This window comes from Eretmochelys imbricata, chromosome 8, assembly GCF_965152235.1.
Source record: "Eretmochelys imbricata isolate rEreImb1 chromosome 8, rEreImb1.hap1, whole genome shotgun sequence".
NCBI classification, from domain to species: domain Eukaryota; kingdom Metazoa; phylum Chordata; order Testudines; family Cheloniidae; genus Eretmochelys; species Eretmochelys imbricata.
The window spans coordinates 89,860,090-89,886,493 of record NC_135579.1 but is presented as its reverse complement, the minus strand read 5'-3'; the positions used below and the strand labels follow the sequence as shown (position 1 = coordinate 89,886,493).

General features: G+C 42.5%; 1 protein-coding gene across 1 annotated transcript in view; it reads left to right on the top strand.

The window, feature by feature from the left end:
• Positions 1-26,404, top strand: part of DNAJC6 (DnaJ heat shock protein family (Hsp40) member C6) — a 65,107-nt gene that overhangs the window by 34,890 nt on the left and 3,813 nt on the right. Inside the window, exons 5-17 of the mRNA XM_077824584.1 lie at positions 2,673-2,795; positions 4,585-4,718; positions 7,247-7,441; positions 7,892-8,009; positions 9,989-10,068; positions 12,197-12,390; positions 12,501-12,581; positions 13,535-13,981; positions 16,973-17,107; positions 21,881-21,949; positions 22,953-23,072; positions 24,808-25,074; positions 25,835-25,980. Of these exons, the coding sequence (XP_077680710.1) occupies positions 2,673-2,795; positions 4,585-4,718; positions 7,247-7,441; positions 7,892-8,009; positions 9,989-10,068; positions 12,197-12,390; positions 12,501-12,581; positions 13,535-13,981; positions 16,973-17,107; positions 21,881-21,949; positions 22,953-23,072; positions 24,808-25,074; positions 25,835-25,980 (2,109 nt within the window). The remainder of the gene's footprint in view (positions 1-2,672; positions 2,796-4,584; positions 4,719-7,246; positions 7,442-7,891; positions 8,010-9,988; positions 10,069-12,196; positions 12,391-12,500; positions 12,582-13,534; positions 13,982-16,972; positions 17,108-21,880; positions 21,950-22,952; positions 23,073-24,807; positions 25,075-25,834; positions 25,981-26,404) is intronic.

Here is a 26,404-nt window from a genome sequence, read left to right as displayed (position 1 = left end):
TCAACTTAAAATATTTTAGTGGTATTGCTGCTGTACTTGTCTATTGAAAGAATGCTGCAGGGCAGGAAATAGTATTCATATTCTTATTTACTACTGTGTATGTTACCTACTAAGACTGACTAGCTGTTGCCTCAAAACATGAGGTGAAAATGATAAATAGCATTTATCAAAATGCAGCATCTTAAGGTTCTGGGCTGGGATAGTCTGTCTCTACTAGGCAGGCAGGAAAGATAAGGTGTGTATATATGAGATGATTTTGTAAAATTGTTCCATGGTGCTCTTGCAATGGATGTGGTATACATGGAAAAATACTAATCGATCCTAAAGGAGCTAAAATCCTTGTATGACTATTCTCCATTTAGGCTTTGGCACAGGACTAACTGAGAGGTGTTCCTCCCAATCCCCTCCACGCACAGTAGCTTCTTGTTCTGTTCTTTATTTAAAGTGGATTATTAGTTTCCTATTCTCTAAGCCTTTTTTTCAAGAGGAATAAATCTTTTTTTATATAAAAATGTTGTAAATTCATAGTTGCTGTTAATTCTCATCTTCCATAACCCTTTTTGCCTCCTACTGGCTTATTCACCTCTTCTTTCACAGACTTCTGAAGAGGAAAAGTAGCTGCTGTATCTGAAGATAGGATACAGTTTTAAAAAATAAGCAAGGCAAAATGTAGAGCCCCTGGAAGAGTGTAACTGGGAACAGTATAATGCTCATTAGTCCTTTAATAATCCATTCTTCTAGTGACTTCCCTGGTAAAGGCTTCTCCAGCAGTTTCCCAAAGAAGCTGGGAGAAATTAAAAATAAAAATTTTATGCATAAAAACAAGCTGATGTTACTGTCCTAACACTAGGATCATAAACATGGCCACAGGCCCCCATATTTCAAAAGCCGTATACAACTTCCACTTATTTTTATGTTGTGTTGAATTTCCTTAATGATATTGAGGTAGCATGTCAAATAAAGAAAACTACATAACAGATACTTAAAAATTTCCAAATTACATATCTGCTTGCTGGCCTGTGATTACAGACCAAGCAAATGCATAATTATGGACTGCTGGAAATGCATATTTACTTAATAGATGGTAACAGCTTTTCAGAGCCTTTACAGTCTGCTGCGTCAAGGCCTAGTTAGAGGATATTTAGTTCATGGGTCGTTGGTCATATTGTCAGTAACAGCTTCCCTTGGAGAACAGCAAAACACAATCAGGACTAATTGTCCAAGCAACTCCACTTAAAAAAATCACGATGTGAAACTGTCCAGGGAAAAAAAATGCATTTCAGTTTGCATGATTATAACCTAAAAGAATGGCCAAATAAATGCTCATTGCACTTCATGTGAGCACTCCCTAATGTATGCTCATCTGCTACAGAGCAGAATGGCTATTTCTAACTATTGTACATACTTTAAAATAAGAATTTGTGTTATAGACGGTTAACTGCAGCAACAGATACTTTGCTAGGTGCTTACAATGGAAAACAATACATTCTTATAGGGGGATTCCAGCCTTGCTGTAGATCCCCTTACAAATATTAGGGTTCAAACTAAATACAACCCAAATTAATTGCTTAGACGTTATGGACAGAGTCTGAGTAAGCTGCCTTGACAAATTTATATCATTCTCCTTTTAAGTGGTTATATGATCCATCTAGGGAACTTCCACGTATTTAGGAAGATTTAATCAAACTACCATCTTCTCTTCTCCTCCCCTCCCCCTCCCTCCCCACTCCTAAAGTAGAATTCAAATGTCTGCTTGGGGAAAAAACTGCTCTTCAGACAGAGTGAAACTTGGTACTGTAGCTTCCTACCTCTGGCCAGAAACCTCTTTAAAAAGCAATTCAATTAAAAATAAGCCAAATGGAGAAAAAGGTTTGTGGAAGGCGAGCCAATCTGCAACTTGGCACAGCACTGCAAAGATTGTCCTTGAGACAACTGTATTATTCAGAGAGTATATGGATGAGTGATAGCTAGAAATGCTTTGCTTGTTTGTACAGCTTAGCATTTGAGGAATAATGTTCTGGCTGACATCTTAGTAACTATTACCCAATTCCTTTCTACAAAGAATTACTCAAAGTATTAAAAGATTGCTGTAGAAATCAGCGCGCTCTCTCTCTCTCTCTCTCTCTCATAAGAGTCCAGGCATTAGTGGCCTGATCTTCAGGGTTGCGGAGGTCTCTCAAATCCCACTCCATTAAGTCAGTGGAAGCAAGCGATGCTCAGCTCCTCTTGAAAACCAGGCCGTAACTTTAAGAACCAGTTTGCTAACATGTCAACCATGTGACCTAGTGCAGGACTTACTACAGTGTAACTATAATCAAAGCACAGCAATTTGATCCAACTCTTCCTTGCAAAGAGAATTCAGTGCTTTAAATAGTTAGTAAGGATGATCCAAGTTGCATGCTAAATATTTCAAAACAATTTTAAAATGTATTGTCAGGGACAAAAGATTTTTTTGTTTCATAATATGAAATTGATATTCTCTTGCCCCTTCCATAATTCATGCCTCCCCCATTAAGCAGAGTTCTGCATGAAAAAAGAGGCTGAAGGGTTTTAAAGCACATCATTTACCTTGTATGGAAGGGATATGCTCTTTTTGACAGGAAAGATCCATGAAACAGTCTCAGTTAAGGGGATTATGAAGTTTTATGTTTGTTCATTATGTGATCTCCTAGGTATCTGAATGTAGCTGGCCAATGAGACAAGCACCCAGTCTGCATAATCTCTATGCTGTATGTAAGAACATGCACAACTGGTTACAGCAGAACCCCAAAAATGTGTGTGTCATCCATTGCATGGTAAGTCAGCCGGTAACTACATTTGAGAAATCTCTGCTTGTAAACTCTTGCTTCCCTGGGGAACTGGCCAGCAACAAAATGCACCATTGTACAAGGATACAATGAGGGTAAGTCCATACAGGAGAATAAGGATTATACAATCTGCCAGTATGCAAAAACCTAAACTTTTAAATATAAAGAGACAATTCAACTTGATGCTAAAAATGCTTCATGCCTTTAATCTTATGTATTGCAATATGTTTGAGAGTCTTTTCTGCCTGACACAACAGCAGACGTTGCTTTGAGTGTTATGGTTTGTCACAACTTTAAATGCAGTTTCTAGTTTGGTTGGGGGAGGAGAGCTTGAAGAATAACTAAAACTACCATTAAAGTGTGGGTCTATTCTGAAAATTCTCTCTGCAACAAGAGGGACATTTTACTCCTCAGATCTACTTCCTGTGAGTATTGAGTCAGTTCTACTAACTTCCATGAAAAACGAGTCTGATGGCTTTTACTCCAGTTAGCCCTGCAGAGCCAGCGTAGCTAAGGAAGATGAACCACATTCTGTCCCTCCTTGTACATCAACAGACTTGTTAACAACGCAGTGTTTCCAGGGCCTTGGGCAAACCCATTGAGGGCCCTGTAATTGCACAGATGTTGAGGACAGTGTAGGCTGAAGATTGTGTCAGTGACACCTACACAATCACACTCTTTGGCCTGTAGAACCTTTACGGTTGATAATGATGCAGAAGGAGTTCTGTTTAACTTTCGGCTCCCAGGTTGTCATTTCAGGGCTGTCAAGTTTTGGGCAGTAAAAACCTTCTATGATCTAGGCAGATTTCATCTGGAAACTTCTGATAAACATTAAGCCTAATAGTGTCACTCTCCATTTGACTACAGTTCTACTGTGAAAATCAGAAACACATAAGTTCTCTAGGTATGTAGTTTCCCAACCCAAAAGACTTGAACATGACCGAGCTCCAAGACCTGCTTAGTGCCCAAATGAATTTTTTGTACGTCAAAGGGCATTTTTCTCTTTGTCCGTCCCCCTCCAACTAGCTTGTACAGCCAGCCAAGTCCAAAAGATAGGTTACCAATATGGGGGCCCCTCTTCAGCAAGGTACTTTAAACCAGTGCTTAACACAAGGTATGTAATGATGTTGTACCCATGTTGGTCCCAGGATATTCGAGAAACTAGAAGATATTACCTCACCCACCTTTTGGACCAACTTCTGTTGGTGAGAGACAAGCTTTTGAGCTTACACAGAGCTCTAACCCTGAAGAAGAGATCTATGTAAGCTCAAAAGGCATGAGTGGTCCCTTTGACTTCGAGCACATGCCCATATTCAGCAGGATACTTAAGCCTTAGTCTGTTCTGGGGTGGCAAATCCTGTATCAAGGTAAATCACTGCTTTAGCAGATTGCAGTGAGCCCAAGATCTGCAGGTGTAGTGTAATATTACAAACTACAAATTACTAAAACACAGCAAAAATTCCAATACAAAGACAGAAGTTATTTCTGAGCCCTCAAAATCTTGTGTGAATCCTCAACTACTCTTTTATGCACTTCTGTAAAATAACTGAGTCCATTTCTGTCAACTGGATTTAGTCTGGTTCAAATGTTAATTACTAGAAATGAAAGCGCCAAAACAAGAGTTTCTATAGACATTCCTCCTTTAGCTCTAATATGGCCATGTCATTGAAATCTTGCTGAAATGCGCTTTTAAATATGGATTGGGTTAAAATAGACTATCCTTTCCCTTCAATTAACAGGATATCTCTGATTTGTGCTCTTGCATTTTATCTGACAGGATGGTCGTGCAGCATCAGCAGTTCTGGTCAGTGCAATGTTCTGTTTCTGTCATCTCTTCTCTAGTCCAATCCCAGCTATTCAGTTGCTCAACTCAAAGAGACCTGGAATAGGACTCTGGCCATCCCACAGAAGGTAGAGTATGTTAGTCGGGCAAGCACTATTCAACATAGTTGAAAACATATAACTGTTTTTAGGCCTGTGGTCCCCATCTCCTCAGCTGTCCAGGCCTGGGTCCTACAAACATTCCTGTGAGTAGTCCCACGGAAGTCAGTGGAACTGCTCACGTGCCACATGATAGTCTGAGTAATGATGGTCTAAAGTATTAAGCAAGGGGTTTGGAGCCTGGAATGCTTGAGTTCCAGTCCTAGCATGTTAATGTTGCCAGAGCTATGTAGGGTCAGGCAAGTTCCTTAGCCTCTGTGTCCTAGCCTCACCCTGTGTAAAGTGAGAATGGTGAATGCTGTTTTCCTCAAATTGTGGCCAAGGATTAATAGATGAAGGCTATGTCTGTTTGTCTTTTGTTTTTGTTTTTTATGATGGCTTTGTTCGTTAGGTTGAAAGAAAATTAAGACAAGGCTTACTATTGCTTCAAGCTTCCCCCAAAATTAGTTTGTCTGATCAGAAACTTGCTGTGAAAAACATCTTGTTTGTGTTGCAACAGAAGAATATCCTGTTGGCAGGCTCCCACCGAGTGAACAGAAAAAATGCAGTGATAAATATGTAGAAACAAAAGTTTAAACCCCCGAGATTCTTAGCCTAGTTAAGCTGAAAACAGCATTGCTGTGTCCTGGCAAGTTTTGGAATTGTCATTATTTATTTTCTAAAAGTGCTGTTTAAGATCATTATAGAAACAAACCCTCCAATCCACTTAGCTGGAGCTAAGCTAACTGGTCTCTAAGGGTATATCTACACTGCAAAAAAACCACCGGCAGCAGGGACTCTCTGAGCCCGCGTCTACAGACTCCGGCTCCTGCTACAGCACTTAAAAATAGTAGTGTACATGTTCCCCCTCAAACTCTGGAACCCTGCAAGGAGGGTGGGTCTTGGAACCAGAGTGGGAACGTCTGCACTGCTATTTTTAGCACCATAGCATGAGTCCAAGTGTGATAGTTTCCAAAGCCACACTAAGGCTTAGGCCAGGAAAAGGGTGCAGCAGTGCTGGGTCAGGAAAGCTCCACCCCTCAGGTACTGCCAAGCATACTCCTGGGGAAAAGAGTATAAAGAGTTCCAGCAGCCCAGGCTGGGGATAGGAGAGAAGCCATTTCCTGGAGGAACACTGCCCTGAGACAGGAGGAGAAGCTCTTATTAAAGAGGTCTGGCTGTGAGTCTTCCTCCCCTGCCTTTTAGACATCACCCGAAAGGTAGGGGCACCAGAGGGTCACCTGCATCAGCCCTGAGACTCTGGGGTTGAAAGCAAAGGACTATAAGTAAACAGAAGTCCCACCTCAAACTGAGGCATTGGGTGGGGGAGGTGGGCTAAGCGTAGGTCATACAATGCTATCATCTTTTCAGGGCCCTGTGCTGGGACCTGGTGGAGTGAGAGCCTGGGTCGCCCTAACTACCCCAGATTCCCCTATGCCTAGCCCAGGGATGGGGTGGGACTAGGGGGTTATCAACAAAGAGGCCAATCCAGCTGAACCCCATTCAAGGAGTTCAGGACACATTGAACTAAAAGAGACTGGAGAAGCGGGTGCTGACCCCTAGGCCTGCTGACCAAACAGACAATACTGCTACACCAAGTCTGTAGTCCTGGGCTCTGAGACAGGCTGCCATGTGTGGGTTTTTTGTTTTGTTTGTTTTCAGTATAGACTCTATTTATTTTTATTTATTCTTATAAATGCAGAATTGGGATAAAATGCTTACATTGCTTGCTTTGTGGCTTGACGGCAGTAAATGCATGTTGTACAAATACTGACAAAATTCCATTCCTAGAACTTTACAAGCAGCTCAGTGCAAGTTTGTGCTCTCCAAGTGCCTCTTATAGAAAACAGAAGTGATAATTGTGTGATGGGTAGGGCTGTTGATCTCCGTTAACTCACACGATTAACTCAAAAGAATTAATCACAATTAATCTCAGTTTTAATTGCACTGTTCAACAATAGAATACCAATTGAAATTTATTAAATATTTTGGGTGTTCTACATTGTCATATATATTGTAACTGAAATCAGTGTATATTTTTATTACAAATATTTGCACTGTAAAATCAAACAAAAGAAATGAAATAATTTTCAATTCACCTCATACAAGTACTGTAGTGCAATCTCTTTGTTGTGAAAGTGTAACTTACAAATGTAGATTTTTGGCTTGTTTGTTTTGTTTTTGAGTGCAGTTATGTAACAAACAAACAAAAAACCCCCAAATCTACACTTGTAAGTTGCACTTTCACAACAAAAATTACGCTACAGTACTTGTATGAGGTGAATTGAAGAATGCTATTGTCTTTTTACAGTGCAAATATTTGTAATAAAAATAAATATAAAGTGAGAACTGTACACTTTGTATTCTGTGTTTGTAATTGAAATTAAAATGTAGAAAACATCCAGAAATATTTAAATGCTATTCTATTACTGTTTAACTGTGCAATTAATCGTGATAAATTTTAATTGCTTGACAGCCCTAGTGATGGGATCATTCGGTAATGGCTCTCTTTGTTGCAGATACCTAGGATACATTTGTGATCTAATAGTAGAAAAGCCTATCCAGCCTCACTGTAAGCCTCTTACTATCAAATCAGTCTCTCTCAGTCCAGTCCCCTGTTTCAATAAGCAGAGAAATGGGTGTCGACCCTTCTGTGACATTCTGATTGGAGAAACCAGAATCTTTACAACCTCCCAGGAATATGAAAGAATGAAGTAAGTTACTATGGCTTTCTTACCTCTTAATGATGCTAATAAAAGTCTTTTTTTACTGTAATACATCTAACTTCCAAGCTGTGCGGGGGGGCAGGGCGCGGCGGCGGGGTCCTGTCTGTGATTGATTTGATTGGGCAAGATAATGTTACTAGAAGTGAAAATGTTACTGGGAAGTTGATGCCCAGTGTTAAAACTCGACTGCCAGAGCTTGTCTGAACTTCTATGATGAGGTGCTGGGCTTACCCCTGGCATATTTCAGCACTATACTAGTAGTTTTATGTGAAACATTACTGTTTCAACTGACCACTAGCAAGAGCACAGAATGCTACTTCTACTCACTAATCACAGTCTGAGTTTTGAGATTATGTATTTTGAAGTACACCAGCAATAACTTTAATGGTTCTGCTGAAGTGCGCATAACCATGGACTTCTTCCTCATTTGTTTTAAAGGGAATTCCGTATGCAAGACGGGAAAGTCATAATTCCATTAGGAGTCACTGTTCATGGAGATGTTGTCATTTCTGTCTACCATATGAGATCAACCATTGGAGGACGACTTCAAGCAAAAGTATAGTTTGTCTACCTTTTGATACACACAGCACAAACACGGAGTCAAAGACTGACCCTGGCAGTCAAAGATTGAGGTGGAAGGAGGCAAAGTAGCCATAAAAATGTTCAGCACGGCCCTAAAGACTTGGAGAGGCTGGGAGTGAAGCTCAGAGTAGGCAGTGACAGTGCAGGTAGTGTATGGAGGGGACCGGGCAGGATCCTTCCAGCTGCAAGAACTGAAAGTTCCTCTGCCAGTAACCAGCTTGAAGCAAGGGGTCTACTGGACTTCCTGCCCTGCCACGTAGGGAAGGAGGTGGCAACAAGACAGTATTTCCACATTCCTAATGCATAGGGCCCTGCCAAATTCATGGCCATGAAAAACTCATCACGGACCATGAAATCTTGTCTTCCCGTATGAAATCTGGTCCCTTTTTTTGGGTGCTTTTACCCCTATACTATACAGATTTCACAAGGGAGACCAAAGTTTCTCAAATCGGGGGTCCTGTCCCAAAAGGGAGTTGTGGGGGTGGGGTGGTGCAAGTTTATTTTAGGGGGGGTCACAGTATTGCCACCCTTACTTCTGCGCTGCCTTCAGAACTGGGCAACCAGAGAGTAGCGTCTGTTGGCCAGGGGCCCAGCTCTGAAGGCAGCACCCCCCCACCCCAGCAGCCGCACAGAAGTAGGGTGGCATGGTATGGTATTGCTGCCTTTACGTCTGCACTGCCGCCTGCAGAGCTGGGTGGCTGGAGAGTGGCGGCTGCTGACTGAGGGCCCAGCTTTGCAGGCAGCAGCGCCGAAGTAAGGGTGGCCATACCATACCATGCCACCCCACTTCTGCGTGGCTGCTGGCGGCAGCTCTGCCTTCAGAGCTGGGCTCCCAGCCAGCAGCCACTGCTCTCCCGCTGCCCAGCTCTAAAGGCAGCACCGCCACCAGCAGCAGTGCAGAAGTAAGGGTAGCAGTACTTCAACCCCCTCCACAATAACCTTGTGATCCCCCCCCAGCTCCTTTTTGTGTCACGACCCCTACAATTACAACACTGTGAAATTTCAGGTTTAAAGAACTGAAATCATGAAACTTATGATTTTTTTAAAAAAATCATATGACTGTAAAATTGACTGAGATGGACCATGAATTTGGTAGGGCCCTGCTAATGTACCATTTCACCATGCTCTGGGTGGACTGGGCTGGAGTGGAGTCTTCATTTGCAGGAGGAAAGTTCCTGCATTCTCTCACGATTAGGTCAACAGATTTTTAACATACATAGTGGCAACATGGTTGTCTGTCAGAACAGATGTATAATAAAATCACTAAAATAAAACTAAGATCTCTTGAGAAATGAGAACAAAGGGGAGAAATGTTTACTCAGCACTGAGGTGTTCTGAATTACATGCAAGGAAGGAGAGTTGAAATCGATTAGATATTGGATTCTGAGATAGAAAAGCTGTTGTATGCTTGAAAAACAAATCCGGTGATGTAGCTGTCAGTAAAGACTTTCATTCGCTTTTCTCCTGAGAGCATTGTGCACCCAAAAAAACCACAAAACAAAACCAGATGCTGTGCAAAGGAAGAGGAAATCCCATCCTCCGCAGGGCCACTGGGACTAGCAGCTGAGCTCAGCGAGGGTAGGAGCCACCAGCCAGGTTTTTCCCAGTTCTGCCTCCTACCCCACAATGATTTACCTCTGCCGGCTGACCTGGGCTCCCAAAATATGCTGCTGGGGAGGGTCGCATGACTGCTTTTGTGGCTTCCCTTTGCTTCCCCATCAGAAAGTCATTTTTCTGTGGGGAAGCAAAGAAATCTGCAGGGAACATAAATTCTGTGCAGGTGCAGTGGTGTGGAATTCCCCCAGGAGTATTCACTTATATGGTAACAGTTAGTGAAGTAGAACCAATTAGCTGCCTGTGTGTCATATAAATCTACAGAATTAATTCCCTTTTATTTAAGAAGTGTATATTTAATCTTGTGGTGGTTTTGTTTTTTTGTTTTTGTTTTTTAAGATGTCAAACACACAAATCTTCCAGATTCAATTTCATACTGGATTCATAGCACTGGGAACAACCATGCTAAAATTTACGAAGTAAGTACCTCTTAGGGCAAAGACCAGTACTGCATGCAAACTTCAGCATGTTAGCTGCATACAAACAATCTGACCATCACTGACTCATAACTAATGCATACTGGCACACAAATAGGGCATAAATAGCTCTTCTAGTATCTTCTGCCAGAGTAGCTTTGACAACATTACTGATAAAGAACTAAATTGTCAGACTTTTATATCAGTGTCTCTCAAATACCTGTTCTGAGGTGCTGGGGAAATGAGAAACAGGGCTTTCTGAAGACCATTTTTCCTTTTACTTTGAGAGAGCCATCTCTTCCCTAGGTACCACTCATTCAGGGATTCCCAAACTACATAATGGGCAATTGTGAAGATGCAGAAAATATATGTGGGCCTCCCATAATGAGTGGTCCTCTTCCTCCCTATTTTTTTTAAATGGTTGAGGTTACTTAATATATTAAATGCATGCATGATGTACGCTCTTCTTGTCTTGCTGGCTCCTAGCCACTCTCGACTCTGCAGAAGGAGAGTTGTTTGGAGCACCTGGAATATTCAATAGAATGTGTTACTATATTTGCTGCCTACTAAGTGAAAGTCCCTAAAAGGGGAAATACTCTTGGACTTGCTGAGCCTCCCTAGAAAGGCAAGTCTCCCCTTTTGTTTCCAGTATAACTAATACCAGGACATCCCTTCAGATGGCTCAGGTCTGCATATGTCTGTTTAATGGGGAGGGGAGTTATGCCCACTACTTCCCCAAAGCTGGTGCACTGTGGTAAAATATCCAAGAACATGAGTTATCCTAGGCAAATATCTTAATTTCTGAGATATAACTTTTGTTTTCAGCGCCCTAGGTAACTTAATAGTTAAAACAAACAGTCCTTAGATATAGCAGAGACTGTATGCAACCCCTGCAAGGGTGACTGCATGGTGGTATGGAGTATGGGTGGATGAGGTGGAACAGTAAAATAGGTAAGATCTTGTTCCCTTTCATGGGTGAATGGAATAAGATACTTTCTCTGTAGAAGTGTTTAAGGGAAATGTCTCCCATTGCTTTATTGATATTCATTAATTCTGTTTTATAAAGTTTTAAAATAACTAAACTAAGGCTTGAGTACTCTAAGAATGTTCACTGCTTACAACTTCTGCATTCATTGGACTGCAAAATCAGATACTGAGAATGCTCTTTACATGGTGCAGTGACAGTAGCTTATTACTGTGCCTTTTTTCCTAACTGCAAAGTGGTAGAGTCCAGTCAGAAGGCAGCTTAATCCATGTGATGGAGTGTAGAAACCCCAAACTGGGCCAGAGAGCAGAAATGAGTAATGGTCTGAAACTGAAAATGGTAGGTGTTGTAGGGTGAGACCAGAAATTTCAAGTCTGGAGGAAGTATGCAGCCTTCAGGCCCCTAATCAATAATTGAGAAGGTAACAGAATAGACAGAAGGGAACTCCAGCTCCCCAGACTCAGAGGGCACTGGCTTGACAAGGGCTACACCCATGTGATGAGACAAGGAACTTTCTTGGGGACTGATTTACAGACTGTCCAATCACTGGATGAATAGGAGAACACGGTTGTGGTTTCTGGTATAATGACGAGGTCTAGATATGGAATAGCTGATTTTTGGGAAAGGGCCCTAGCCCTCATCTACCTTATGGCAATGAGTTTGCAACTCGGAGCACGCTAATTTGGGTAACTGATTCCATTTTATTTTAAATGAAGTCTCTTTCTTCAGGAGTGTCTATATTTTCAGCTGCTGTTGGGTTTCTACAAAGTGCGGACAGCAGCACAACCTGTCAACAAGCAAGGTTGATTTTTTTTGAAATGGGGACTGTTAGGATGAAGTAGAGGCAAGAGTCTTTAGAGTACAATTTTTGCTCTCCCCTTCCTTGGGAACTAGCTAAAGAATAACTTAATATATACATTGCTGATTGGCATGTGTTACTATAAGTTGAATCATACAAGACACTTGCTTCATCCTTGCCACTTTGCTGCTGTTTGTGTGCAGTTGAAAAGATGCTAGGAGTGATTGGGGGAAGTGTAAAAATGAAGAACGTGGACGTATACATGTATTAAAGACTTTAAACTTTGTCTGCCAAAAAAAAAACTTACTTTACCACTTTTAACTGAACAACTTTCTGTCAACATTTAGACCTGAACTGGATGCATGCGACTCCCCAGACAAATATCCCCAGCTGTTTCATGTTACACTGGAGATAGAAATAGAATCTGCTGATAGACAGACTGACCTGACTCCTCCCTGGGAGAACTTCACAACAAAAGACATCAATGCAAGCATTCTCTTCTCCTCTCACCAGGAACATCAAGACGCTCTCGCCTTGGCAGGTGAGAACTGCCCTACTTTGTGCAGGTTCTTCAGCTTCTAACGCTGACGTTGCCCTTTGCTATTTTGTGACTTCCTTCTATCCTGGTGCGTTTGGTTCTTTGTCTTGCAGGTCGATGCCCTGTAGATGCACCTCAGGATAACATAAAAAACGTTGGACAGGGGGCATTCCTCTCCTCTCTCAGCTGGCAAGGTACTTGGACTTGGCCTCTAGTATTTTCAGCCAGTGTTGTAAAAAGTTGTCTCTAGGTTTTAAAGGATGAATGTGCTCAAGCAAAGGGTCAGCTTGTGATCTTGTCTTTCACATTAGATCACTGTGGGCTACTGGTTATGCTGCAATTTTGAGTTTAAAATGAACACTCCCTTCCTTCTTCTGAGGTAGTGAGATCACTGTGCCTGCTTGCCCTGGATTTGTCTGACTGAGGTAGTCCATAATCTCAAACTCAGAGCCATTGATTCCAGCTGCTAATACACAGTAAACGACAGTTTTAAAATACTTGCCTTTCCTAATATTGCTCTTTCACTTACAACATCCCCTGTGGCACCTTATGTGACTACGTACAGGGAAGAAATGGTCTGTGCCTGCCAATGGGAGGGCTGGTGTTCCATGGGACGTAATGGTCTGATAGAACATGTTCCACACTGTGAACAAGCTTGAGAACCTCTCCTATAGCATATCTAGCACAAGTCTCCTGCAGCATCATTGCAACATACAGTTTAGGAATCCATCATGAGGATTTCCCCCTTTTACCAAACTAAAAACCTGGATTAAAGTTCAAGTGATGCTTTCATTAAAATGCTTCTTCATTTTTGCCCTTGCCTTGTGTTTTAGTCCCCCATAAATGAAACCTGAGACAAATCAGTTTAGGCACCACATCTAGACCCAGGAACAGCTTCTGTTCTCATCCAGGCTCTTACACTGTCCTGTTCCATAGGCTCAGTTTCCCTATCAGTAAAGTGGGAATATTTCCATACAATACAGAGTAATTGGGACTTAACTAATCTTTGTTAGGCACTTCCATTTTAAATTTGGCTGAACACGTGTGTTTTGCTATTGCTGCCTTTTTTCCATGGGAGGCTAATAAACGGCTTATATGTAAAAACCTAAAGAACCGGAAGCTAACATAAATTCTTTTGCTCGCTTAGATCAGAAATCTGACAAAAGCAGTTCTCACCCCACCTCTGAGGATCGGGCAGCACTAGTGCATGAGGAGAGTGAACAATCGGATGATGAACTCTTATCCCTTTCCAGTCAGCACAGCAATGCTAGCAGTGACAAAACCCATGGGACTCCAAAACACAGCAAAAAGCAACAAGAGGCTCCAGCACCACTTCCACCTGAGGATGTCGACCTTCTGGGTCTAGATGGTAGCCCTATGAGCAAGAATTTCCCCACTCAGTCCACTGCTCTCCCCTCTAACTCAGACTTGCTGAGTGATCTGTTTGGGGTCAGTGGTTCCAGAGCCCCCAGTCAAGGTGGACAGGCAGCTGCTGAGGATGTCTTTCACGTAGGTGGGCCTGGATCTGCACACTCCACCCCCCGACGCTCTGCAGCTTCAGCATCCCCATCTCCATCCCCAAGAATAGGAGAAGGTAACGCTTCTTAGCCTAGTCCCTGACTTGGTACAAATGTGTGATGATGTGGCTGTAGAAGAGCCTTTCTGAGCTATTGGACTTGTAGTAGAGATGATGGACGAGTGAGGTTCTACACGGGGAGGGATTTGGAGTATCTGTGAGGCCTTGCAAGGAGACCAAGGCATTTTGCACTACACAGAGCATCGCCCTCTAAGGAATCTCAAATACTGAATTTTCAGTGGTCCCTGATAATGTGTGCATACTTCTTGGGTGAAGGGACCTGTCCATTACACTCATGTCCATGTGAATTAGTTATTAGTGACATTTAGTATTTTATTTCTGTAAGTTTATAGTTTGTGATGGGGGACTATTTAAAATGATACTGTGTAACAAAGGTAGAAGGAGAATGTTTTAGAATTCATAAATCTTACAGTGACCCAATGTCTCTCTAAATGAAATTATAGATTCCAAGCTGTGAAAACAAGCAGATATGTCTCATAATTCTCCAATTAGAGAGACGCTGTGGGGGCTGGTAGGGGTATGCTCTAACCTACCAGCTGTTGGATTTTTGCTAGAGATGGGCCTGTATAGCAAAGACTGGATCTCCACTTTCTCATAGCTCAGAGGGGTGAGGAACTGTGGTTGTGGTCCATCTTCAGTTTATGGAAACAATGCACATGTCTGTCCCTCTGCTATTTCTGCCTTCTCTCTTTCAGCCAGCAAATACTGAAACCTTAAAAATTCTCTCTCTCCTCCCTGCCTGCTGAAAAGTACAAGGGAAACTGTTTAGATGATACTGACATTGAGTGTCGAAGTTTGCCCATAGGCTGAGTGTCAGAGATAAGGGGCGGGGCCCAGACTCCTTGGGGGGGAAAGGAGGAATGAAGAGGATCTATGAAGGAAATGCTGAAGGCAAGAGTCTCAAAGGCCCAGATTATGGAAAGTCTCTAAGAAATGGTTAATCAACTATGTCACAGGCAGCTGCAAGCTCACAGAGAATGGAAACTCCTGGTCAAACTTGATTGCAAGCTTTGGAGGAGCTATTCCAGATCACGGGGCACAATACTTTCATTGCAGCTTTTTCCTATTGTGGGTGGGCTTTTTGTTTTGAGAGAGCTGTAAAGCTGAATTTCTTCCCTTTTTACTCTCTCAAAAAAACCCCCCACATTATTCAGAACCAGTTGAAGAAATATATGGTAAAGGCTGTGACAGTTTGTCCTTTTAACCCACAACTATCTGTCTTAGTTTCAAAAAACCTGTTTTGGGGCAGCATACATACATCAATGCCTATGCTGAACTGCCTATGCTGAACTTCCTGATCATATATATACCCTCTGCAATCATTTTAACAGTGTTAATGCTGTGGTGTTTAAAATCTGTTTGTAGTGCACTAGATCAACGCGGTCTCAGACTTGAGTAGAGTTCACTGTAGTAACACCCACTAAATGTGAGGTTTTCACAGCTAGTTCCTGAAGATCCCAAAGCTAACTAGAATAAGGGAATCTAGTGTCCTATTGTTAGAGGGAATCTTTTATTTACTAGTGCACAGACACCAGATGTGTCTACAAAACAGATTGAAAATTGCGACCGTTGCAGTCTAAACCATGACGAGAACACAAATCTTTGAGGTGCAGGGATGGAAGGACGCTGACAGAGATTTGGAGAAGGAAGAAGTGAGTGAAGGCTAAGGTACCCAGGTTCCCTGTGTGAGCAGTGTGCTCATCCTGAGTATCTTGCTTCTGATATATGATTGTGGTTTATAAGCCTCAAAGCTGATTTGTGAGAGCACCCTCTTAAGAGGGTAGGGTGTGGCAATGGTCAGGAGCAGCCCTAGACATTTTGTCAGTCACGGAAGAAAAGTCATTTGGCACCCCCAACAGCTGAGCAATAACAATAAAACACCCATCCAGCCAATCAGAGCAGAACAGAGGAAAATAAAAAGCACAGCAGTTAGGCACTCCCTTGGGAGTTGGTGCCCAGGCCAATGACCTGCTTGCCCATCCCTATCCCTAGCTCTGCCAGTAGGGTCAGGAAAGGATCTCCAGGCAGAATGGAACCATATGTTAAGGGGCAGGAAGGGAGTGGTCAAACAGCTTGGGCAGAATGAGGAGGACAGCTGAGTGAGGTACAAGAGAGCTAGGTTGTGTAGGACCTCGAAAGCAAGTATGAGAACAGTAAGCCAGTATTCAATCGTTAAGTAACATGAACAATGCTGCTACCACATAAGTAACTTCACTTCATACAGTGTTCAGCGCTCACAATTGTCTTCTGTAACACAACATGTTACAATAATGTTTCGAGTGGTCAGATTAGATTGCTCCCCTCTCTTCTTAAACTTTGCTCCTTGTTGTTGGCAGCTTCTCCAAGTTAAAATGCTATGGGATAAGCATGTACTCAAAACGGAATTTATGGAAGAGCTGAACTCAGAACCATGTCACAGATGTGGAGATGGTTCATATATACAGGAAGGGCACCAGTGCTTCTCTAAAGCTATTTCTACAAGAGCCTTTTGGAAACTCCATAATCTTGATGACATCCTCTGGGTGTCTTCAAAGCTTTTAAAGAACTTCCAACACTCCCCATTTTATTTCTCAAATAGTTTCAGGAAGGGGAATGGGCTGGACAGACTCCAACACCTGAAGTTTTTGGGCTAGTCACTCATTTCTCCACACAGTTTGCAAGTCAGAATTTAACATGCCTTCCTATAGCATCCCACTTCAGCTGAATTTAGGAGCAGTTATCCTCCTTGGATAAGACAGATGGGATGTGCATCTGTGTTGCCATGGATATATCTAACAGAACCTAGAGTTGTAGCACTTGGTTGGAATACTTTTATACATTCAGTGCAAATCCCAGTTATCAGTCTGTCTCCCCTGGTTGCATCCTACCTCCTATTAGTGTTAGAAACGATGCCTAATTGTTTTGAGGAGAAGAGATCTAATCCAGACTAATTAGAAAGGGAAAGCATAGTATGAAATGCAAAAATTAACCTCAAATGCATTTTTACAGCAACTGCCTTTGATCCATTTGGAACTAGCCCAAAGCAATCTGGTCCAGATCTACTGGGTTCTTTTCTTGGTTCATCAAATGCCACTGGTGATCCTTTCCTTCAAGCAACAAGAAGTCCTTCACCTACAGTGCACAGTGACCCTTTTCACGTGGGTAAGAAACTCAATGCCTCATCTATGGTATTTAAAACAGGTGTTTGTATAAGTAATGGTGAGGGAACAAGCCATTAATAAGCACAAACATACTTATCTCTGAAATAATGACCAGAGCACAGCTGCTCAACGGAGGGAGAAGAAAGGGCTTTCAGTCCCTAGATTTGCAGCTTATTTCTAATTTGAATCCTGTTACACTCCCAATTTGTATTTAATTTATTGAGCCATTTGTGCACATGAAGAAATCAGACCGCTAAACAGCGATGCCTGCATGTGTATTCATGTGGTTATGAGGTCTGATATGAACCAAATTACCATTAATTGCACTAAATAGGGCACAGCACACAAAGTCTGGTAAAGAGAACTCCAGTCTCTTCATGTTTAGTCAGGCATCATACTGGATCTAGATTTCTGATGGTTCTTCACATCAGACTTATTTTAAACTTGTTTGTTTAGTTGTTTCATTTTATCTTTGAGTCTCCATCAGACTGATGCTAAGCTTTGTGTGTTTAAAAAAGAAAAGGCAAGGAGCTTTTCTGCAGACAGCAATCTCTCCTCCTCCTGCTGCTCAATCTCAATATCGTCTCTCTATGCCCATTTATTGGTGCAAGTACCACCAAATAGTCTCTCGTTCAAAGTGAACTAGAGATCACGGTTTTGAGATACTGAGAACTTTTGATCTTGTAGCCTTCTCTGGCTTAAACAAATTCAGCCCCAAATTAATTCTCATGTCTGATCATCTAAAACACCTTTCTCGGGTGGGATATTCTCATTGGAAAGTTAGTATTACAAAAGAGGAGATTCTTTTCTCACTGGCACTGTTGTATTTTAGCTCTGCCATAACATGGAAGGGAGGAGGATACTGGACATATCAACTTTGTTAATTGGACACTTGAGTCCTAGCCAGAGCCGGCTGTATCAATGAAAGCAGTTAAATAGTATCTTGGCCATTTTATGGTACTAAATTACAGTGCTAGTGTCGAGAATTAATGAGGGAACTTGGCAGAAGGTGGTTGTGCAGTCCAATAATGTTTGAAAACCTGACTACTTGTTTCTCTCCACTGCATTAAAGAAACCCAGTTTGGTTTATCTGGGTATTTTTATACCACTTCATTAGAATGAAACAACTTGCTGTCCCCTCTGAAATACAGTTACACCTTTGCTTTCCTTTAATGTTTCTGTGGCTGCTGATCTTTCCTGAGAGGGTGGAAATTTCTGTGAGGGTTACCCAGTTCTCCAGCCCCCACCCTCTTTTCAACACAAACATCCATACGTGCAATCAGTGCTGAAGAGAATCCATGCACTATCCCAGTGGTGGGAATGGGGACATATGTAATCTGGAGCACCATTTCTGTATTGTTCAGAAAGTGCAAACTTATAATGTTGACTAGGTTCAGCTCTTGATAAGCAACTATTCTGGCTGGCTGTTTATGTCCAAAGCAAGTCACCACATCATGATCTTGAGGCTTATTTATATTGAGGCATATTTTTCATTTGACTTTCATTTTGCATTTTCCCTTTGTGCTGCTATGTCTATATTTAGGGGGTTCTTACTTTCACAAGACAGCCCTGTCGCTCAAGAGTAGTACAAAAAGCTCAGCAAAAGATAGAAGGGTCTGTAGATTTGCAGCATTCAGCTGAGTTCAGCAATTTCTGGAATTTTTTTTAATTTAAAGCACTCAAGTGTAAGGGATTATAAGTAAGTTATAGGTATCCTGGTGGTGCTCACCCAAAAGGCATTCCAAAGTACTTCAAAAAGAACAGGAGTACTTGTGGCACCTTCAAGACTAACAAATTTATTAGAGCATAAGCTTTCGTGGGCTACAGCCCACTTCCTTGGATGCATAGAATGGAACATATAGTAAGAAGATATACATACTGAGAAGGTGGAAGTTGCCATACAAACGGTAAGAGGCTAATTAATTAAGATGAAAAGAGTCAGCGTTACTAGGGTAGAGGGAAATAGTAGTAGGTTTCAGGGCAGATAACATACATGGAAGAATGAGGCCTTGCTTCATTTTAAAGCACTGAATTAAAGTATGATCCTGATCTACCTTGGGTTAGAACTATTTTCTTTACCTTAGGGCTTGGCTACACTTGCGAGTTAGAGCGCATTAAAGCAGCCCCGGTTGCCCTAGCTCACTACCCGTTCACACTGGCAAGGCATGTAGAGCGCTCTGACTCCATGGCTAGAGCGCTCCTGGTACTCCACCTCAGCGAGAAGATTAATGCTTGTTGCGCCTTGGCTGAAACACCCGGGCGTCTGTGTGAATGAGGGGTTGCATTGCTGCGCTCTGATCAGCCTCTGGAACCATCCCATAATCCCCTTAAGTCAAGTGGCCACTCTTGTCCTCGTTTTTGAATCACCGCAGGAATGTGGATATGCCCTTTGAAAGCTCCATTTCTGGCAGCTGGCTGCTTATCTGCTCCGAGACAAAGCAACCATTAGGGTATGACTACGAAATTAGGTCGAATTTATAGAAGTCGGTTTTTTAGAAATCTGTTTTATATATTCGAGTGTGTGTCCCCACAGAAAATGCTCTAAGTGCATTAACTGGGCGGAGTGCTTCCACAGTACTGAGGCTAGAGTCAACTTCCGGAGCGTTGCACTGTGGGTAGCTATCCCACAGTTCCCGCAGTCTCCGCTGCCCACTGGAATTCTGGGTTGAGATCCCAATGCCTGATGGGGCTAAAACATTGTCGCGGGTGGTTCTGGGTACATATCGTCAGGCCCCCATTCCCTCCCTCCCTCCCTCTGTGAAAGCAAGGGCAGACAATCGTTTCGTGCCTTTTTTTCCTGAGTTACCTGTGCAGACGCCATACCACAGCAAGCATGGAGCCCGCTCAGGTAACTGTCACCATATGTCTCCTGGGTGCTGGCAAACACGGTACTGCATTGCTACACAGTAGCAGCAACCCATTGCCTTGTGGCAGCAGACGGTGCAATAGGACTGGTAGCCGTCATTGTCATGTCTGAGGTGCTCCTGGTCGCCTGTGTGAGGTCAATCAGGAGCGCCTGGGCAGACATGGGCGCAGGGACTAAATTTGGAGTGACTTGATCAAGTCATTCTCTTTAGTCCTGCAGTCAGTCCTATTGAACCATCTTATGGTGAGCAGGGAGGCGATATGGATTGCTAGCAGTCCTATTGCATCATCTTCTGCCGGGCAGGCAAGAGATGAGGATGGCTAGCAGTCATATTGTACCATCTTCTGCTGAGCAGCCCTGAGATGTGGATGCACCACTTCTTATTGGAACCCTCCATGAAGTCCTGCCTGAAATACCCCTTTGTTGATTTTAGCTCCCTGAAGCCAACCCTGTAAGCCGTGTCATCAGTCGCCCCTCCCTGCGTCAGAGCAACGGCAAACAATCGTGCATCTGAGTTGAGAGTGCTGTCCAGAGCGGTCACAATGGAGCACTCCGGGATAGCTCCCGGAGGCCAATACCATCGAATTGTGTCCACAGTACCCCAAATTCGACCCGGCAAGGCCGATTTAAGCGCTAATCCACTTGTCAGGGGTGGAATAAGGAAATCGATTTTAAGAGCCCTTTAAGTCGAAATAAATGGCTTCATTGTGTGGACGGGTGCAGGTTTACATCGATGTAACACTGCTAAATTCAACCTAAAGTTCTAGTGTAGATCAGGGCTTAGTGTGGAATGGGGTGTGTGTGTGTGAGAGAGAGAGAGAGAGAGAGAGGTGAGGGTAGGGGGAGTCTGCTGTATCTGAACTTACAAGACAACATGCTGACCTGTTCTCAGCTCCCCCCCCCCACACACACACACTCTACACTCCCTGTCACACTCCACCTCACCCCCGCCCCCATGTGTGAAAAGCACATTGCAGCCACTTGCATGCTGGGATAGCTACCACAATGCACTGTGGCCGATGCAAGAGCTGCTAATGTGGCCACACCAGTGCACTTGTAGCTGTCAGTGTGGACAGATTGCAGCGCTTTCCCTACTGCGCTCTACGAAGGCTGGTTTAACTCCAAGCACTCTACATCTGCAAGTGTAGCGGTGCCCTAAGACAGGTCACGTTTTTAACAGACACACACTCTCTTCTAAAACATGGGATTCCACAAACATTTCAAAACTTGAATTCTTCTGCTGCTGGAACTTGCCAAGATGAAGGCATCTGTTGAATGTGCTAGATACTTTGTGCTCTGACCTTCCACCACTACAGTAGTTCTGTGTTCTGGTCACTACTTAAATTCTTTCAGGTAAATTAATGTGTGGTAATAGGCATCTCAAACTGGCACAACCTTTAGTTTTTGATCAAATTGAGTGCAAGCCAACTAACTTTGTTGCCTAAAGGTAAAACAGCGTAAAATCATCCCCATTTGATAGCTACAGTTATATACTTAAAAATCCTAATGGGTGGTGACCACATTGATTTTATGCATTGCCTTTAACCAAATCCAAGAAGTTTGTATTGGACTGTACAGCTTGTACAACTGAGTCACTTGAAACAGACATCAAATCTGTGTGCCGTACTTTACAAAACATAATGGGGCAGGGTCAAAGAGAAACCTTAGTCACGATAGCTGTGACTTAATACATGACTCTTCCATCATTACCAAATCCTAGACAACCACAGAGTACCACTATGCAATTTCATTCTGCACTATAGGTTTCTTTAACATTTTTTTGTTTTTCCTCTGAGGCTGGGTTAGGGTTTTTTTTTGTTTTTGTTTGGTTTTTTGGTTTTTTTTTTGGGGGGGGGTAATACCTTAATAAATAACAATCGTTTTGTTTAGCTTCTAGTACACCAACGGTTGCCATACAACCAGATGTTTCAGCTGGCTGGGAGTGGTCCAACAAATCAGGTTTGTATGGTACCACTTTCTATCCCTTTTTAAAGGTGAATTTTTAATAGGGAAAATATTACCACTAGCTGAAGAGAGCTGGTTTAATCTTCCATTACCTAAAAACTGTACTAATTTATGTTGTATTACGATTTATATTTACTCCATTGATGGAACACACAACTAAGATTCTCCCCTGAACTTAAGGGATCTAGTGCATCCTCCTTCAAAATTATGCAAATGAAATTGCTGTCCTTTGAAGATGACAAGATTGTAGGTTACTGTAGTAACAGTGAACACTGAAGTAGTGCAAACCATTTTTCATGAAGAATTTCACATCCCTGTTCAAAAAAATAAAAGTCTAAATGAGGTTGTGTGGCCATCTTCTAACTTCCAAATTTTACTTCTCACAATCTGTGAAAGCTGGCTGGTTGGTGGGGTGTGTTTTGTTTTTTTTAAACATCCATGTACAAGACTTCCAAACCCTGCATGCTACAATGTAAAAATTGATCTGAAGATGTGAAGGATTTAGCTTGAAAATTGAACCATTTGATTGAAAATAGTCCTCATTTTGAGCAAAAACCCTGCAAAATGTAGCAGGTATCTCATGAAATGCAAACTTCTCAGCTGCTGAGGTCTTCAAATACATTGTGGAGTCCTAACTGTGTCTAATGGGTAGCCACTACATAAAATTAATTCAAGGCTTTTAAAGTGTTTCACTTCCCTCTGCCCCCACTATATTTGATTGCAAAATACCATGGCTGCTGTAGAAGCAATCTGAGAATACCAAGCCTAATATTTTCTTGCATAGTTAGCGTTGAATGGTGTGTGTGAGAGAGATAGATAATGAACTATTTACTCTTCAAAGTATAAAACGTCAGCTCAACAAACACGGCACCTCAATGTTCTACAAGAGCAGGCCTGAATTAAACATTAAGATGATATACTAGTGTGACTCCTAATGGTAAGTTTGAGCAGACCTGATGTTAAAGATCGGCTTTACAAACTCTTTTTCTCTCTGTAGGTGGCCTTGGTATGGGAAGCAAGTCAGCCGCTACAAGTCCCACAGGATCTCTCCATAGCACTCCCACGCACCAGTCCAAACCACAAACTCTGGATCCATTTGCTGATTTGGGAGCTCTTGGTGCAAATTTAGCAGGTTGTTTTTTAATAACAAATCAAATTTATATGGTTGGCCCATTTAGAAGAGATGCTAATGTGGAAGCGTTGAGCTAGAATGGGCAGCTTGGGGTTTGAGGCAGCATATTTCTGGGGGAAGGGAGGGTTGGAGCAGTTTACTACACTTGAACCTCGGAGATGGTTTTGGAAAACGGCTGCTTCAAAGAAGGGAGGGGTGGACTAGATTCTTTATGCCTCTTCAAAGCTGGACTTCTTCTGAGCTTACATCTATAGGAGCTTGTTGAAAGACTTGGCTGGGACCTCACCACTGTTAGGCAGCATGGGTTTGTAAGGTATAACATGAAGTCAATGACTTGCCAATGGCAAGTTTCAACTTGCTAGGGGCTGCTGCCTTGATTTTTATCCTTAGCTTAAATCTGATGTCAACAAACATGATAAAACAACAAACGGGGCTTGGCTCAACCAATGTTTTGGACCACCCAAAATTTCAGGGGTTCCTGGGAATGACTCTCCACCTGCCTTTTAAGTGGGCTTTATTTCTTCTGTCTGGGCTTTGATCTTCCTCTCTAGGCTATGCCTTTTTTCTGTCCTTGCTGCTCTGCCCTGACTCACTGCTCCATCAACACTTTCCCTAAAGATGGGACCTGGAAGCCCAAGGATCCTGTCTTAATTTGTGTCTCCCTGCAAATGACGCTTCACTTTCTGACTCCTAGATAAAGTGCTTTCAGCTTAGGTTGGCCTTCAAAATGATCAGAGGCTACCAAACTCTACTATTGGAAAGACTTTTGATCACATTGGTTTTTAAGACCCTCTCATGTGTTCAATATCTCTGACTTTCTCCCGCTTGCACTTTACTAAATGCAGACATTTTTTTTTCTTTTGCCAGCTCTTCCTGCCCTCTGCTTCTTACATTGGGCAAACTAACATGCCTTTGGCTGCCTTTTTTTTTTATTCATGTGTGTCAATGTCAGCATGGTTCTGAAATTAGGTTTCCCAGTTCCCTCTGCTGGCTTGCCACTTGCTCTGCCAGAACAAAACAAACAAGTGCCAGGCATTATGTAAGAGAGCAGTTGTTGGTCTTGCTTCAGTGAATCTGTGTAGTGACATGATGGATTCTAAAAACAAGCAAGAGCTTGGACTCCATAGGATATGGCCCAGACTTTAAATGTTCAGCATAGTTCACGTTTTTAGGTCACATGAACTTGACCAAACTTACATTAAATGTATCTGAATTCAGCTTGATACTTTAAGCTCTGAAAGCTGATATATATTTTTTGTTACATTATTTTATTTTGGCCATTTTGGTGCCTTATGCCCCTCAGGAAGCAGTGTGTGTCTACACATACAATCTCATGGTAAATGTTGCTTGCCGTTGTAACCACCACAAGAAATTGTTTGGTTCCTGACTGTCCACCATGTATAGCACACAAGGAGCTCCTGTGCTTATTGTTAGTTTGTGTTACAATAGCCGCTAGAGGTTACAGTCCAGGTCCGGGTCCTTTTCTGCTAGGTGCTGTACAGACTTAGTAAAGAACACTCACTCCCTGCTCCAGAGAGCTTACAAACTGAATATAGACAAGACCAAAGGAAACCAGTGAAGTGACTTGCTCCCGGTCACACAACAGGTCAATAGCTGAGTCAGGACACTGGGTTCTGTTCCCAGCTCTAAGACCAGTGTCCTGTGTATTGGAACATGCTGCTAACATTTTCTCTTCTCCTCACCTCTTCCTATATTGCAGGGGGGTCTTCATTTGCCAGTAAACCAACCACACCGACGGGAATAAGTGGAGGATTCCCTCCTATGGGCTCTCCACAGAAACCATCTCCCCAGCCAATGGGAGGTAGTGGTTGGCAGCAAGGTTCCGGATACTCCTGGCAACAATCACAGTCCAAATCCCAGCAAAACCTAGCACATGCCTCTCCACAGAACAGGCCTAACTACAACGTGAGCTTTTCAGCAATGCCTGGTGGGCAAAACGATCGTGGAAAAGGACCAGCCAATGCTGGTAAGATTTATTTATTCTCTTTCTCCCTCCCCCCCCCCATGACTTCCAAAATGTTTGCTGCTATTTAATATAGGTTATTGCAAAAAGAGACAAACAGTTTATGGCCAGAGTAAATACAACCAAACTGATCATTGTATGATCTCCAAGGGCAATTACATTTTGCACTTGGGCAGGGAGAGATGGAGGGGAATGATGATTCTGAAGTTTGGTGGTATTCCGGAAATTCTGCATTCCTAACACTTCTGCAGCCATATGGGAATGGGTGACTGGATGAATCACTTGATGATTACCTGTTCAGTTCATTCCCTCTGGGGCATCTGGCATTGGCCACTGTTGGAAGACGGGATACTGGGCTGGATGGTCCTTGGGTCTGACCCAGTATGGCTGCGCTTATGTTCCAAAAGTGGCTGTAGATTTTTTGTGTGTGTCTGAGTGTCCAGCTAGACCTGTCTGATCGCAGAACATACGTGTTTCCCTTCAACTGGAGCCTAGTGCTTGGAATGCCTGAATCTGGAGCCCAAGTGTATTAAGTTGGATGCATGCAGCTAGTTGCCATTTCTGAAAATGCCTTTTACTCTAGGGGGTGGGGTTCCTACATCATGAGGTGAGAGTTTACATACAGACTTGAAGTATTAAGAGGTTATGTGCTTTGTGATCAGAATATTGCTTTGGTGGGCAGCTTGAGGAAGATGTTGTTGTTTAATCGTACTGCATATTTACAAGAGTAGACTCTAACTTAAGCTTTCTGATTTTTATTAAGACTCAAAACCAAAGGTGTCTGCTGATTTTGAAGACCTATTATGTGGTCAAGGCTTTAATGCCCACAAAGACAAAAAGGGACCTAAAACAATAGCTGAAATGAGAAAAGAAGAAATGGCTAAGGAGATGGACCCTGAAAAGTTAAAAGTAAGCTGCATTCTTGTTGTAGTGTGATAACCGTACCCACATTTGAAAAGACTTTCCTTCCAGCAAGCTGAAGACTGAAATCCCACTCAGTTTCTTCCTTATAATTAGTAAAGCTAGTCACTTTTAACTCTCCACAAGCTCAGTTTTTAAGAACAAACTCCTGTGCAAGAAACTACTAATGCCTTTGTTTATGGTATTCCTGTATTCACTTAACACTCACTCCATTCTAGTATGCATTCATCTACTGCATGCTTGGTGTCCAAGATCTACTAAAATTTACTATGTCACACTGAATTCCTCAGCTAGGCATCAAACTGTCATAGTAGAGCTACATTTAAATACAAATGATCACTAACTCCCCTGCTTTCCACTCACAATCCTTAACTACTTATGTGAGATCTGTCCTCTTGGCCAGCACACTGGG